The sequence below is a fragment of the Mesoplodon bidens genome (assembly GCF_964165515.1).
Source record: "Mesoplodon bidens genome assembly, chromosome: 9".
Taxonomy (NCBI): Eukaryota; Metazoa; Chordata; class Mammalia; order Artiodactyla; family Ziphiidae; genus Mesoplodon; species Mesoplodon bidens.
The window spans coordinates 12,376,649-12,391,865 of record NC_138166.1 but is presented as its reverse complement, the minus strand read 5'-3'; the positions used below and the strand labels follow the sequence as shown (position 1 = coordinate 12,391,865).

The 15,217-nt window shown below is 39.5% G+C and overlaps 1 protein-coding gene across 1 annotated transcript; it reads left to right on the top strand.

Annotated features, from left to right (window-relative positions):
• Positions 1-5,232: 5,232 nt before the first annotated feature.
• On the top strand, positions 5,233-6,140 carry CCDC71L (coiled-coil domain containing 71 like). The gene has a single exon (XM_081243487.1). The coding sequence runs from the start codon at positions 5,323-5,325 to the stop codon at positions 6,025-6,027; it is 705 nt and encodes a 234-aa protein (XP_081099613.1). The 5' UTR covers positions 5,233-5,322; the 3' UTR covers positions 6,028-6,140.
• Positions 6,141-15,217: the final 9,077 nt, after the last annotated feature.

The window sequence follows — 15,217 nt, the reverse complement described above, 5'->3', positions numbered from 1 at the left end:
GTGCAATAAAAGCTGGAAAACCCGTTTGGGAGAGGATCCTTAATTCTCTTTATCTGTATAGGAGGGAAGAGTCACTGAGCTACAGTCTAGATACTAAACAGAGAGTGGGAGTAGGTTGATGAGATAGTGGAAATATCTTCCTGGCCACAATTTTGGGAAAACAGTTCCAGTAAATCTAGCTACAAATCTTCAAAACTAAGAGTTAAGTAACTTAAATGGAAATATTTTACAAATGACATAACCCTGTGGTCTTTTGGTCTTTTCTTGTCCAACATATTTTTGTAAATTAATCGTGTTTTGCTTGAGACAGTGATTATTTATTATGAGCTTCTGCTTGAATGTGGGGGAATTTCTCAGGAAATATTTTGAAATCTAAAATAATTTTGGCAAAATCTCTAACACTGGTAGTCAATGGGGGCAGGTGCATAAGGGGGCGTCTATTGGGGGCGGTGTGCAGTGCATGTCACAGTCACCTGGGGTCTGTATCAGTTACGTTGTGTTTGGCTTTAAGTAACAGTAGTTTAAGTCATAGTGACATTTACTGATTCCTTAACTAGATACCCAGAGGCGGGCAGTCTCAGGGTTGGTGTGATGGTTCAACAATGTCGTTGAAGATCTAGACTCTTTTATTCTCGTCCCCACCGCCCCATCCTCAACTTGAATTTCATCCTTGGGATTTTGCCGAGAGAACTGCTTCTTCACTGCCCAGCAGGGATGAGATTTGTGGTTCCCTATTTGGTCTTCTCTGACATCACCCCCAAAGGAGTGGTGGGGTGCCTAGTTATAGCCTGGTGAGGGTAAAAGCCATAGTGTTTTTGGGGGGTTGGTGGTGTTTTGCTGCAGTAGATCAATAATTTTCTAAAAGTTTCTGTCTTGCTAGGCTACTCCTTTCTTGGTCCTAAAGCTAGAGAGAACAAGGTTTTGTTGGCGCTTTTATGTCTTTTATGTCTGTTGGCATTTCTTGGTTGCTGGCTTCTCCAGCGCTCAGTCTGAGATGTGTGCAGAAAAGAGAAAAAAAGAGAACGCAGGGAACTCACTGCTGTGTTGTTCTTTGGGTTCTGAGATCCTTAGCCTGTCTGCTTTCTCTTCTCCCTTCTTCAGTCTTCTTATGTTCATTTTATATATAATGTCCAGGGTTTTAAATTGAAAGTAGCAAGACGAATAGGAAAGGTACAGGTATTTCATCTTCCTGGAAGTGGAAGTTCTGGCCTCTCAGTTTAAGTGTGTATTTTGTGTATTTTACATTAAGCAGTTTTAGAGCATATCAGAGCTTCGAGATAACTTTTATAGAAAGATCTAAATTACTTTATAATGATTCTAATGAAAAGGCTGAAATTGATGAATCATGTCCTATGTAGTTTCACTTGAACTAAAAATTAATGCTATCTCCTTGGATTAAATACAAGAAAGTTAGAAACAACTCTGGATTAACAGTTGGAGACCTAGGTTCTGGTTCAGAGTATTCTACCATTCAGCTGTGTGAACTTGGGCATATCTCTTGGCATCTCAATATTCTCATCTGAACTAAGAATGTTGGACTCATTACATGATCTCTAAATTTCCTTCTCGCTCTAACATTTTGATTTTCCTCTCATCAATCTATTACTTAAAAAAAAAATCTATAGACTCCCACTGTAATATAGGATTTGAAATACACAGGTTAAACCAAGTAAAATCCTCAATTAGATAAGACAAATAAAGATAACTATTATTTATTGGATGCCTGCTGTGATCTGGGCATTCTAGTAAAAGTTTTACTAATGTTCACTCATCCAATCCTCAAAACAATCTATTGTAGTAGAGATTATGCCCATTTTATAGATGAGGAGATAGGCTCAGAAAGATAAAAAATGTATCTAAGGATATTTTGTTATAAAGATCTGTTTGATTCCAAGTCTGTTTGATTCCAGAGTGGATGCTCCCAGCCACTTACAGATACTTTTTTATTTTTTGGCCACTTTGCAAGAAGCAAATTATTTCATAGAAGTGGAATCTTAAAGCACAAGTTCTGGATAGCTAAGAGATATATGTTATTTTCAATTTCTCCAATCACTGCTTGGTTTCATTCTTAAACTACAGAAATTATAAATTCAGAAAATATACACATAGAGGTAGTTTTTTGTTGTTTATTCTTATTATCCACTACTTATCAGATATATAGGAAGCATCGTTCTCCTTGAGAGGTAAAGGAATAAACTCAGCATTTTAAACAGTGTTTCCTCAAGAACAAAATTTCAATTTGCCAACTTTCCAAAAACCTTATAGTGTCTTAGGAGTGTCCCAGGAACTAGAAGAAATATATTATCTTTATGTGTAAATTTTACTCACTTATGGAGAATGGATAAGAAACATTTGTAGGACTATTTAAGCTAATCAAAAGGTAGAGATCAAGAAGAAATGTAGGGCTTCCCTGGTGGCGCAGTGGTTGAGAGTCCGCCTGCCGATACAGGGGACACGGGTTCGTGCCCCGGTCTGGGAGGATCCCACATGCCGCGGAGCGGCTGGGCCCGTGAGCCATGGCTGCTGAGCCTGCGCGTCCGGAGCCTGTGCTTCGCAACGGGAGAGGCCACAACAATGAGAGGCCCACATACCGCAAAAAAAAAAAAAAAAAAAAAAAAAAAAAAAAAGAAGAAATGTAAAAATAAGAAACAGTGAAAACAGAAGAATAGAGAAATCAAACAATGCCAAATTTAAAATTATACAATAATTTAAGTAGTTTGACATGATATTAATTCCTAAAAATATTTCATAAAGATATTGTTTGGTTTTAAGTAAATTAAATGAGTATGTATTATAAAATGAACTTTTGAATGCTCTGCAATTTGTTGAGACCTTATGTTTTCTTAGAATAAGAATGGTCTTATAAAAAGATTCATCCTTTTAACTGAAATCAATTCGCTAAGTTTGTGTAGATGCCTGGTATGTATTTATGTGGCAAAAGACCCTAAACATTTCCATAGTTAAGAACCCTAAGTACTTATCATATGATTAACATGGAAGGGAGGAAATAATATGAGAAGCCAGGAGTACATAAATCCTTATTTTACCCTTTTCTTTCACTATGAAGTCCCCTTACTACTCTGCTGGCTTACTCTGTGAGATTTTCTATGTCTATCTTGCAGGGGCATTCCAATGGAAGTTATACAAATTTCACATTTGTGTGTGTTCCCAGAATTACCCAGAGAACTAATTGTGATATAAAGAGTTATTGTAATGACATTTCTTTATAAGGACTTAGGAAGCTGGTAACTGGCTCCATAATCTTGTCCTGAGATCAGAGTGTGCTTTTCTAGGAAAATGATTTTCTCTTCAGAAAGTTACCATGATTTTGGTAAGTTGAAAACTGGTCTCCTGGTAGGATGTTTGGTTTTTACCATAAACCCAGTGTGTGAAGACTGTGCTCTGGTGTAGAGAAGCAACTTTCAAAATATTTTAATTTTATTTATTCATTTTATTTACTTTATTCCTTTGTTTTGAAACTAAACGAACAAAATCTGGTTCTAAGAAAATATCTGTAAGTCCAATACAGGGCAGATAAAAACTGCTCAATTCTGGGAGGAGTGGAAGTGAAAATACTCCGTCCCTTAGTCACTCCACTCTTGCATAAAGCATTTTCTATTTAACCTCTTTGAGTCTGAGCAGTACAATTTGAAAAACCTCCAGTGAAATATAAAGATCACTAGATTAGAAATCCAAAGACCTAAACTATAGTCCTAGTCCTGCTATCAAGAAGCTGTATTACTGAACCTCTGTGGGTCCAAATTTCCTCATCTGTGAAATAAGGAGATTGAACCTAGGTATCTTTCAGCTCAAATATTCGAGGGAACCATTAGCAGCTATGTGCAAATCACAAAACTCTGCTTGATTAGTTCTCTGCTGCAAATAAGGTCCTCACTGAAGGGTAAAATTTGCATGCCTACCTCAAAGTTCTAAGTATTAGGAGATTTTTTTAACCTTAAAACTTTAATGGAGTTAAGAGAAAACTGCAATGTAAAATATGAAAAATAAAATTGTCCTGTTCTTAGCGATTTCAATGTATCTTTCTTTCTCACATCATTTTAAATTATCAGTGGTATTTCATCGATTCACTCAACAAACATAGAGTGCCCACTATCTGACAGGTGCTGAACTAAGTACTGAGGATTGAAAAGATGACTGAAGACTGTCCATTACTCTATAAACCTTCATAATCCCCTCCTCTCAAATACAAAAGGTGATGGGTTCTTAACAATGTGTTCTCTTCAGCAGAACCTTTTTGATTGTGAAGCTGCATCCTTTCTCAATGATAGAGATGGTGCTGCAAAGGGACATATTAAAACTAAATGAAAAGTGAAGTGCATTCATTTAAAAAACAATTATATATTCAAAAATGCTGTTTTCCAGAGGGAGAATGGCTTTGTTGTAATTGATCTTTGATCAACTTGAGCAGAGTATTTAGTTCTACGGGTATAAAAGGCTTTGCTTTCCCGATAAGCAGAGTATCTCTTAAAGGTGAAGATGGTTCCATTGTCTAGAAGGAGACAATGCCATTGATGCCGTCCATACTACCTGAATGATTCTGGATTACTAGTGTTGTTTGACATGGATTGGGGTCAAAAGCGGGAAGAGCTGGATGAAGATGCAAAAGAGGCCTCTGAAGGTTTAGAAGGGAATGGTGAAAGGCCCATTCCCCCTGGACTTAGACCCAAATTCCCTTTCTGTGATACAAACCACAGCCTTTGGGCACGTCTCTCTTTGTTATTCAGACTGGTAGACCTCCAAGCTCAGTCTTCAAATGCACACCCACTCACTCCGAGAGTGACTCTCCCCAAGGTGGAGCTGATGTCCACCCCTTACTCTAGACAAGTCACCCTCCCCATACACCCACCTAACTGTTGACTCGCGTTCAAGGGCCACCACCATCACCCACCCCAGCACCATCTACCAGGAACTGGCCTCTCCCCCATTAGTCCCCGCCCCTCTTCTGAGAGCACCCAATGGGTGGAGTCGGGGCTGCGGTGGGAGGGGCCTGAGGCGGGCACATTTAAAGAAAGGCAGAGGGCGAAAGGAGGCAAGAGAGGAGAAGAAAGAGAAACCAGGGGGGCGAGGCGCCGTCCAATGACAAAGCCCAGGGGTGGGCGCCGGCCGCCATCTTGTGCCGGTCAGCAGGATCTTCACTCGCGTCCTCCGCCCTCGGAGGGGGAGGGGCGGCGGCGGCGAGAAAAGTAGCTAGAGACGCGCCGGGCGGGAGGCGCCAGCAGCTGCTGCTGCCGCGGAGCCGAAGGCGGGCGGGGACGGCGGCGGCGGGACCCGGCGAGCGCGGGCGGCCCCGAGCGGCCTCCGATGCGGCGCAGCGTGAAGAGGCGGCGGCGCCGGTCCCCGGCCGCCCCGGCCGCGGCCGCCTGGGGCGTCGGCTTTAGGGCGGGAGGAGGGGCCGCGCTGGAGGCGCGGGAGGAGAAGGTGGTGTATTCGCGGTCGCAACTCTCGCTGGCCGACAGCACCAAGGCGCTGGGCGACGCCTTCAAGCTGTTCATGCCACGCAGCACGGAGTTCATGAGCTCGGAAGCGGAGCTCTGGAGCTTCCTCTGCAGCTTCAAGCACCAGTTCTCCCCGCATATCCTGCGCAGCAAGGACGTCTACGGCTACTCTTCCTGCCGGGCCCTGGTCCCCGATCCCCCGGGACCCCATGCCGCCCGCGGCCCGACGCGCAGGCCGATCTCGAGCGCGGCGGCCAGGAGGAGGCGCCGCGGAGCCCGGGCGCCCGCCGCCCGCCGGAGGAAGCCCCCGCCGCCGCCGCCGCCGGCGGACCCCGGGGAGAGCCTCCCCGCCAAGCCCGCGGCGCCCGAGCCCTGCTTCGGGGGCCGCACCCTGGAGGAGATCTGGAGGGCGGCCACCCCGACACTGACCATCTTCCCCACCATCCGCGTCGGCGACGACGTGTGGGGCGAGCGCAGCCTGGCGGCGGCGCGGCGTAAGGCGCACCAAGTCCTGCGAGTGAACCTGGAACCCGTGGTGAGGCTCCGCCGCTTCCCGGTGCCTCGGGCGTGAGACGCGGCCCGCGTCGCCCTCCCAGCCGGCGACGGAGCTTCCGCCCGGAGGGATGGACAAGTGTCAGTCGAGTGTTTACAGATCCGGCCTGGACCCCGTCCCCTCGTGCACTTTACGGGCGAAGAAGTCACCGGCTGGTGTTCCCGGCCCCGCGCCCCGGGCTCGCGGCGGCGCCGCCGTCTGGGACTCCGGGGCAGGTGCGCCCTCCGCCCCTTCCCGGCTCGTGGCTGCGGAGGAAGAGGCCGTCGGACCCGTGGGGGAGGGCCCTTTGCTTCCATACCCCGGACTGAGACGTCTCCAGGACTGGAGGGGCAGATCCGTTTTCTCCCTTTGGACTCTACCTCACTGGTCTGGAAGTCCTCCGAAGAAGTCGTTATTTTTTCCAAAGGAATTTGGTTTCATGCTTGTGTAATAACGCCAGAATCGACTTGCTTTTCACCCCGCTCTTCTACCCCCACCCCCGTTTTTGTTTTTGACTGCCACCCCTCTTGCTGGACGAAAGATCGAACCTGTTTTGTGCTGTTGCACCCGTTTGTGCTCAGGGTATTCTGAATTCCACTCGTTTCCTAATTTTAACCGGATTCCAAAGCTTTGACCAAGGATATTTTTCTAAGAGATTCAAGCTTATAACTGATAATAGTGCAAGGATTTGTATGCTGTGAATTCCATGGGCTCAGTGATTGCAAACAAAGAGATGCAAACTACAACTGTTTAAACATTTTTGAGGTGTTTCTAAAGATTTTATATTGAGATTTAATGTTTATATTTGCTGAGCTCCTAAAGAAAATGGTTGAAACTCATATAAAGTTCTGCTTAGGAAAAGTTGAGTTGTTAAATTCTTTTTGATTAAATAAAAATTAAAGTGCATTGAAACCACATGGCTTGTGATAAAGAAAAAAAGAGTTATAAAGAACTGGTGTTGGTTAAAGAGATGGATGGAATCCTATTGGAAATGATTTGGTCTCCTTGTACTGGTCTAACATACAAATCCAGGTATAGTTCAAGGATAACCTATTTTAAATTGAGAATCGCACAGGAGAAATAAATGTGTGTAAACCTTGTGATTAAAATGATAAACAGAATACCCATTAGAATTCTCAGAACTATTAGTGATTTCGAGGGGGTGGGGACATTTCTTGGTATCATATAACTGGTTGAAGTTACTTTGGGCAAAATAGGTCTTTCTTTACTTTTTGTTGTTGGGTAGCAAGAAATGTCCAAACTAATATCCATCACTTTTATATACATCATGACAATTAATTGTCTTTTTTGCTCCACGAGTTTCCTTTTTTATCTTAATTCCATTCATAATTATGTTTGCAGTTACCGGTCTTTTTGTTGACAGCTGAAGACCACAGGAATCGAACAGGCGAGTCACAGAGTACTGACCCTTCTTTTACACTTTTATGATAGCATTTATATCATACGGCCCGGTGTGGAATTCTTGATTATCCAAGTGCCTTTGGTCATTGGTGGCAGCAAGACTTAATGGTTTTTAGCCGGTGGTGCCACAGCCAGATTTTACTGCAATAGCTAAAGGGTCAAGTGGTGTTTTTGTACCACTGTTTTTCAAATTTAAGTATTCTGCTATGGAACGATTCATACTGGCTGGAACTCGACATATGAAATCCTCAATATTAAGGTTTATCTCTGCTTGGCAGCTTCGTAGGAGAATAATAAGAGTTGAAGTTTTGACTCTTGTGTTCTTAGAATTCAAATGGCATAGCTTTCTGGATTGAGTTTTTCAAGTTGAATAGTCCGTAAGTAGGAGTTTTGTGACTTTAATTTCAGTGTTCTTGTTTTGTAGAAAACAGAAAATTATAGATATATATATCTATATATATATCTATCTATATATATATAGATATATATATCGATATATATATATCTACGACTTGATGCCAGTTTCCCAGTATGCTTCATATTCTTTTATTCACTACTTAATAATAACGCGTTGTTACAAACACTGTCACATGAGTAAATAAAAGTGAATCATCACTTAGTTGATGGAGAGTGTTAAATTTTATTTGTGTGATAGGAAGCTTATATATATTCTTTTGGTTATTAGCTTATTGCCAGTTGTATTTCAGATACATAGGGTTTCCCCTCCCACCCCCAAATTGTTAAAAACTTTTTAGCTAACTGGCCCCTGAGGAAAAAATATGTATTGGTACCACTCACTATTGTATATAGTTTTATAATAATTAAAAAATAAATTCAGTGGCCATATTAGAATGTAATTTTAACGTACAGTTTATCTAGATAGTTTCCCAGAGGATTATGAAATTAGACTTAGCTGGGAGGATAACTGCTCAGCTCAAAACTGAAACAGCCATTGACACCATGCATTTATTTTAACTGAGATTCTTAACATTTTTTCCTCATGCCTTGTTACTTTAGTGCACTTGAACTAGCAAAAATGCTTCTTTGGATTATCTGGGCTGTCTGATTTCAGTTTGGATCTGATTGTCCATCTTGAATTCAGTATGTTATTTATCTGGTCTATTTAAAAATCATGCCATTTCTAGTTTGTGAAATAAGATGTCAAAAAATCTTTATTTCTGCCAACTGTTCTTTAGCAAAGCCTATGTTACAGCTTCTAAAACGTGAAGAAACAACTAATAGAGTTGGTTAGTATATTAACAGGAAAGTGAAAGTATTTTATGGGTACATTGGGCGGAATGAGAAGAGGAACTTGGCAAGGTGGCCTTTATGGTGAGGCATCCATTTCCTGTCCTCTAAGTCTGTAGCTTAGCTTGTATATAGTTTTTTAAAAGAAAACTCATGATTTTATTCATTCTCTTATAAGATTATCTTGTATCTCATACGGCGCAAGTAGAGGGGGAAGCTAGGAGGAAGTTGATCACCTTGCTATGCTTTTAATTCATTTTTAACTTTTGAGTGCCTAAATGTGGTGACTGGCATCTCCACTAACCTTTGGGGATTCCTGATGTCATTTTTTATCCTCCTTCCTGTCAACCAGCAACTTATTTTTCCTTCCAGAAACCAGGAATGTCATGATCGTTGAGGGCAAGCTCCGTTGTTGATAGTGCAAAGTGTTGCTGTTGTGGTGTGTATTTATTTTGTTGGAGTTCGAGTACCCCGTTGGACACGTGTAACTAAGCTGGTGGCTGACACTTATTGATTTGCTACGTGCACATGATAGTACTATTTTTCTGAAAACTCTTCAATAAAGAAACATGAAAAATATTTGAATACAAAAAAAAATCAATTTTGAACTGAAAGCTTTTTGTTTTAAGGGTTGCCACAGCACCCTTTAAATTGGTGGTTTTTAGTGGACGTATATGCATAATATTTACTTTATTATAATACTTTATTGGTGTGTTTTGAAACATTTTCTGATAGACTGTTATGTCTTAAGTGCAGTAGAAGGCAATTGTTTGTAATGGAACCGAATTGTTTCCTCGGACAGTTTGATGTGCATATGATTAAGATTTACAATCTGGTTGTACTTTGCTTTTTAACTTATTAACTGTAAATAAATTTTAGAGAATACACAGTGACTGGTTTTTCTAATGATGTTGAAAGTTTTTGAAATGGGATTTTATGTTTGCATGTGAGTTGGAAAACATCATAATTAACAGTGCGATCAATTTTGACTTTTTGTGTGTGTGTGTGAACTTGAGATCTGTGTTTTGTGCTGTCTTGGGACTCTATGTGACATCAACTCTTGAATGATCTAGTGAATCTCCAGAATAGTACTTCATGGCCAATCCCAAGTCGTTACCAAGTTTGCCAGCAAAAAGGACTTTAAAAATGCATCAACATTCAGTTTTGAGCCCTAGCCCCATGTCCTCCTGTGTTGGTGATAAAAAGTCTAAAGCTCACATTCTTTCATGCTAGGAAAGGAAGTCCAAGTGCTTCATGTGAGTAGCAGCAGTAACGTCTGTTCCACAGAATGAGTAAAGCCAGAATTTTCATTACAGTCTAGAAGGTAGGAGTGGAGTAGGAAGGGCAGGATTCATAGTACTACTGTGTGGCCTGAAGTTCCTATCAATAATTAGAGGCAGCAATAGTGTAATAACTGAATTCCAGTGCCTGGAATGGAATTAAGGTTTCACCACTCATAAGCATTAGAACTTGAGGTAAGTTATGTAAACTGTCTGTGCTTTAGCTTCCTCAAGTATCAAGTGTTGTTAGTAAAAGAAGTGATGAGGCTACTGAAAGGGCTAGAGGGGATGTAAATGGTAGACACATAGAAAATACTTAATAAATGCTATTAATTGGAGGCGTGTGCTGAGAATACAAATGCTGAGAGTGGGGTCCTCTGGGAATTTAGCATCCTGAGAATAGAGTGTGGTCTGGGAAAGCGAAAAGACGAATTAAGAGATGGTAATTTGTGGGTGAATTAAATCGAAGACAGAGAAATCTCGAAATGTTTTTAGCCTGTTGACAAACCGGCAGGAGGTTGGAGTAAGTTGATTTAAAAAAGTTTTTACTGTTGGAGTTTTAGACTTTCTTAAAATTTGGGGGTCTCTTTTATCATCGTGGTATCTCTGAAAGATAATTAAAATAGTAATCTATTGTTGAGCCCATAACTTGCCAGATTTCCACACTAAGTTTTCCCTTGGTGTAAGTGCAGGAAGGGTTGCTTGAGAACCATATTAATTTGCATGTACAGACAAAATTAGAATTAATTTCTGTGAAGTTTGTACTTCCGGTGTTCAAGGAAACAAATGAGTGTGACAGTTATGTTTGAACAGCAGAAAATTATTACTAAAAGTAAAACAATCTTCATCTTTGAAGCAGTGACACACTTATTTTCAGATTTTGGGTCTAAAGCCTGTAGTTTAGTTCTAATTTCTCTTAGCACAGAGAATAACAGAGCATATTCTAACTTGGTGAGCAAGCTGAGGTTTCAGTATCTAAAGATGACACAAAAGAATTTCATTAGATGGAAGTTATCCCATAGTAAGAAGCTCAAAATGGAGCCTGACTGCCGATTTGATTTCACAAGAGCGATGACTTCTCGCTGTCAATGCTCACTTGTCTTGGTAAATGTCACCCTAAACCATGATCTGTAACATGATAAGCATATCCAGAAACCAAGTGGAAGGTAACAATCATAACAACAGCAAACACTATGGCTAGCCCAGCAAGTTTGAATAAATATTCTGTTGGACTCAAAATTGGACTTCTTCTGCTTCTGAAAGTATTCATAGAAATGTTACACTGAGATTCTTCCAAGTACTGAAATTAACTGTAAAATGTATGTGTATATATAATATATATATATATATACTCGGATTTTTTTCAAGTACATATTCTGTGTTTAAATATTTAGTGGTGAGAGTATAGAAAAAAAGTGTGGCTTAGGGTACAAAACTCTCAGGTTAAAAATAAATTATTGATGCATAATACACATACTAAAAAGTACATATATTAAAAGTATAAGCACAGCTTGATACAGTTTCATAAATTCAATATACTCGTGGAACTAGCACACAGATTGAAAAAACAGAATCTGGCCAGTACCCTCAGAGGACTCCCTTATGCCCCTTTCAATCACTCCCCATCTTTCCTCCAAGATAATCTTTATTTTGACTTCTTACAGCATAGATGATTTTGCCTCTTTTTGGACTTTATATAAATGGAATTAAGTGTCACATGCCTAGCTTCTTTCACTCAAAATTATTTGTGAGATTCCTTCCTATTAGTACATGTTGTTATAAATCATTTATTCTCGGTGGTGTATGGAATTCCATGTTTCTGCAACTCTTGATGGGCATTTAGGTAGATTTCAGTTTAGGGCAATTATACATAAAGCTTCAGTGCACATAGAGAACAAACATGTCCTGTGGTGAAATTTTTTTTTTGGAATATTTGTCTAGGAGTGAATTTGCTGGGTCACACGCTATGCAAATTATCAGCTTTGTTGGACGCTGCCAGTTTTCTAAAGTGGTTATACCAATTTACATGAACTTTCATATTAGTGTTCTGGATACTTCATATCCTTGCCAACACTTGGTAGTTTTGGTCTTTTTCATTTCCTGGTGGGTAAACAGATTTTTTAAAAAATTAAAAACATTTTAACCCAAGTAATGTATACACAGTTAAAAAAAACACCTTAAAAAGCACGTGAGGGCTAACAATAATAAGCCGTGCCTCACCCACAAACACCCCTTCCCTACATTTTTTTAAAAGTCAGGTTTTTTTTTTTTAAATAGGCTATTTTTTTTAGGGCAGTTTTAGGTTTACAGGGAAATTCCATAGAAAGTACAGAATTCCACCCCCCCCCCAGTTTCTACAGTTATTAATATCTTGCATTAATATGAGTACATTTATTATAATTGATGGATGAACCAATTTTTAATTAAATTTTTTTAAATTAAATTTCTTTCTGCTGGTTCTATTGAGATATAATTGACATATAGCACTGTATAAGCTTAAGGTGTATAGCAAAATGATTTGACTTACATACATCATGAAATGATTATCACAGTAAGTTTAGTGAACATTCATCACCTCTTAGAGATACAAAATTAAAAGAATAGAAAAAATTATTTTTTCCTTGTGATGAGAACGCTTAGGATTTATTCTCTTAATAACTTTCGTATATAACATACAGCAGTGTTAATTATATTTATCACAGTGTACATTACATCCCTAGTAATAACATAACTAGACGTTGGTACCTTTTGACTGCCTTTATCCAATTCCCCCTCCCTTCACCCCCACCTCTGGTAACCACAAATCTGATCTCTTTTTCTATGAGTTTGTTTGTTTTTGACGTATAATTGACCTACAACACTATGTTAGTTCCTATTACATACAGTGATTCAATATTTCTATACATTTCAAAATGATCACTATGATAAATCTAATTGCCATCTGTCACCATACAAAAATATTATATAATTATTGACTCTATTCCCCACACTGTACATTTCATACCTGTGACTAGTTCATTTTACAACTGGAATTTTGTACCTCTTAATCTCCCTCACCTATTTCTCCCTTCCACCCACCGCCCTCCCCTCTGGCAACCACTTGTTTGTTCTCTGTATGTATAAGTCTCTTTCTATATTGTTATATTTGTTCACTTGTTTTATGTTTTAGATTTCAGAGATAAGTGAAATTGTATTTGTCTTTCTGTTTAACTTGTTTCACTTAGCATATATCCTCTAAGGTATGTTGCTGCAAATGGAGAGATTTAATTCTTTTTCATAGCTGAGTAATATTCCATTGTATGTCTATGTACATATATATATATATATATATATATATATATATATACGCCACTTACTTTATTCATCTATTGATGGACACAGGCTACTTCCATATCTTGGGTATTGTAAATAATGCAATAATGAACATAGGGGTGCATATATTTTTTCTAATTAGTGTTTTTGTTTTCTTTGGATAAATAGTCAAGAGCAGAATTGCTGGATCATGTGGTAGTTCTGTATTTAATTTTTTGAGACTATCCATATTGTTTTCCATAGCAGCTGCACCAATTTACATTCCCACCAAGAGTACACCTTTTCTCCACATCATCACCAACACTTGTTATTTGTGGTCTTTTTGATAATAGCCGTTCTGACAGGTGTGAGGTGATAGCTCATTGTGGCTTTGATTTGTATTTCCCTGATGATGATCATGTTGAGCATCTTTCCATGTGCCTGTTGGCCATCTCTGTGTTTTTGGAAAAATGTCGAGGTTCTCTGCCCATTTTTTAATTGGGTTTTTTTTTTTTTTTTTTTTTTTTTGCGTTACATGGGCCTCTCACTGTTGTGGCCTCTCCCGTTGCGGAGCACAGGCTCCGGACGCACAGGCTCAACAGCCATGGCTCACGGGCCCAGCTGCTCCGCGGCATGTGGGATCTTCCCAGACCGGGGCACGAACCCGTGTCCCCTGCATCGGCAGGCGGACTCTCAACCACTGCACCACCAGGGAAGCCCTAATTGGGTTTTTTTTTTTAATGTTGGGTTGTATGAGTTCTTTACATATTTTGTATATTAACCCCTTATTGGATGTATTGTTTGCAAATACCTTCTCCCATTCAGTAAGCGGCCTTTTCATTTTGTTGATACTTTTTCACTGTGCAAAAGTTTTTAGTTTGATGTAGTCCCATTTGTTTTTTAGCTTTTGTTGCCCTTGCCTGAGGAGACATATCCAAAAAAATATTACTAAGACTGATGTCAAAGAGCATACTACCTATGTTATCTTCTATAAATTTTATGGTTTCAGGTCTTACATTTAAGTCTTTAAACTATTTGAATTTATTTTTGTATATGGTGTGAGAAACCAGTCCAGTTTGATTCTTTTCATGTAGCTGTCCAGTTTTCCCAGTGACATTTATTAAAGAAGCTGCCTTTCCCTCATTGTATTTTCTTGCCTCCTTTGTCATAGATTAATTGCCCATTTAAGTGTGGGTACATTTCTGGGCTCTCCATTTTGTTCCATAGATCTATGTGTCAGGTTTTTTTGTTCTTTTTTTGCCAGTACCATACCATGTGATTACTGTAGCATTGTAGTATAGTTTGCAATCAGGGAGCACGATACCTCCAGCTTTGTTCTTCTTTCTCCAGATTGTTTTGACTATTCAGAGTCTTTTGGGTTTCCATACAAACTTTAGAATTATTTGTTCTAGTTCTGTGAAAAATGCCATTGGTATTTTGATAGGGGTTTCTTTGAATCTGTAGATTGCTTTGGGTAGTATGGTCATTTTAACAATTTTAATCCTTCCAATCCTTGAACACAGTAGAGCTTTCCGTCTGCGCCATCTTCAATTTATTTAATCAATGTCTTATAGTTTTCTGAGTACAGGTGTTTTGCCTCCTTAATTGGATTTATTCCTAGGTATTTTATTCTTCTTGATGCGATTGTAAATGGGATTGTTTTCTTAATTTCTCTTTCTGATAGTTTGTTGTTAGTATATAGAAATGCAACATATTTCTATATATTAATTTTGTATCCTGAAACTTTGCCAAATTCATTGATGAGCTCTGGTAGTTTACTGGTGTTGTCTTTAGGATTTTCTAAGTATAGTATTATGTCATCTGCAAACCGTGATAGTTTTACTTCTTTCTTTCCAATTTGGGGTCCTTCTATTTCTTTTTCTTGTCTCATTGCTGTGGCTAGGACTGGATGAGCCATTACTGACATTTTATTATTAACTAACACTAGGGTTCACTTTTTCTGTTGCACAGTTTCATATGTTTTGACA

Excerpts from the sequence above, each read along its gene's own strand:
- CCDC71L (XM_081243487.1), top strand. The coding sequence starts at position 5,323 with ATGCGGCGCAGCGTGAAGAGGCGGCGGCGCCGGTCCCCGGCCGCCCCG.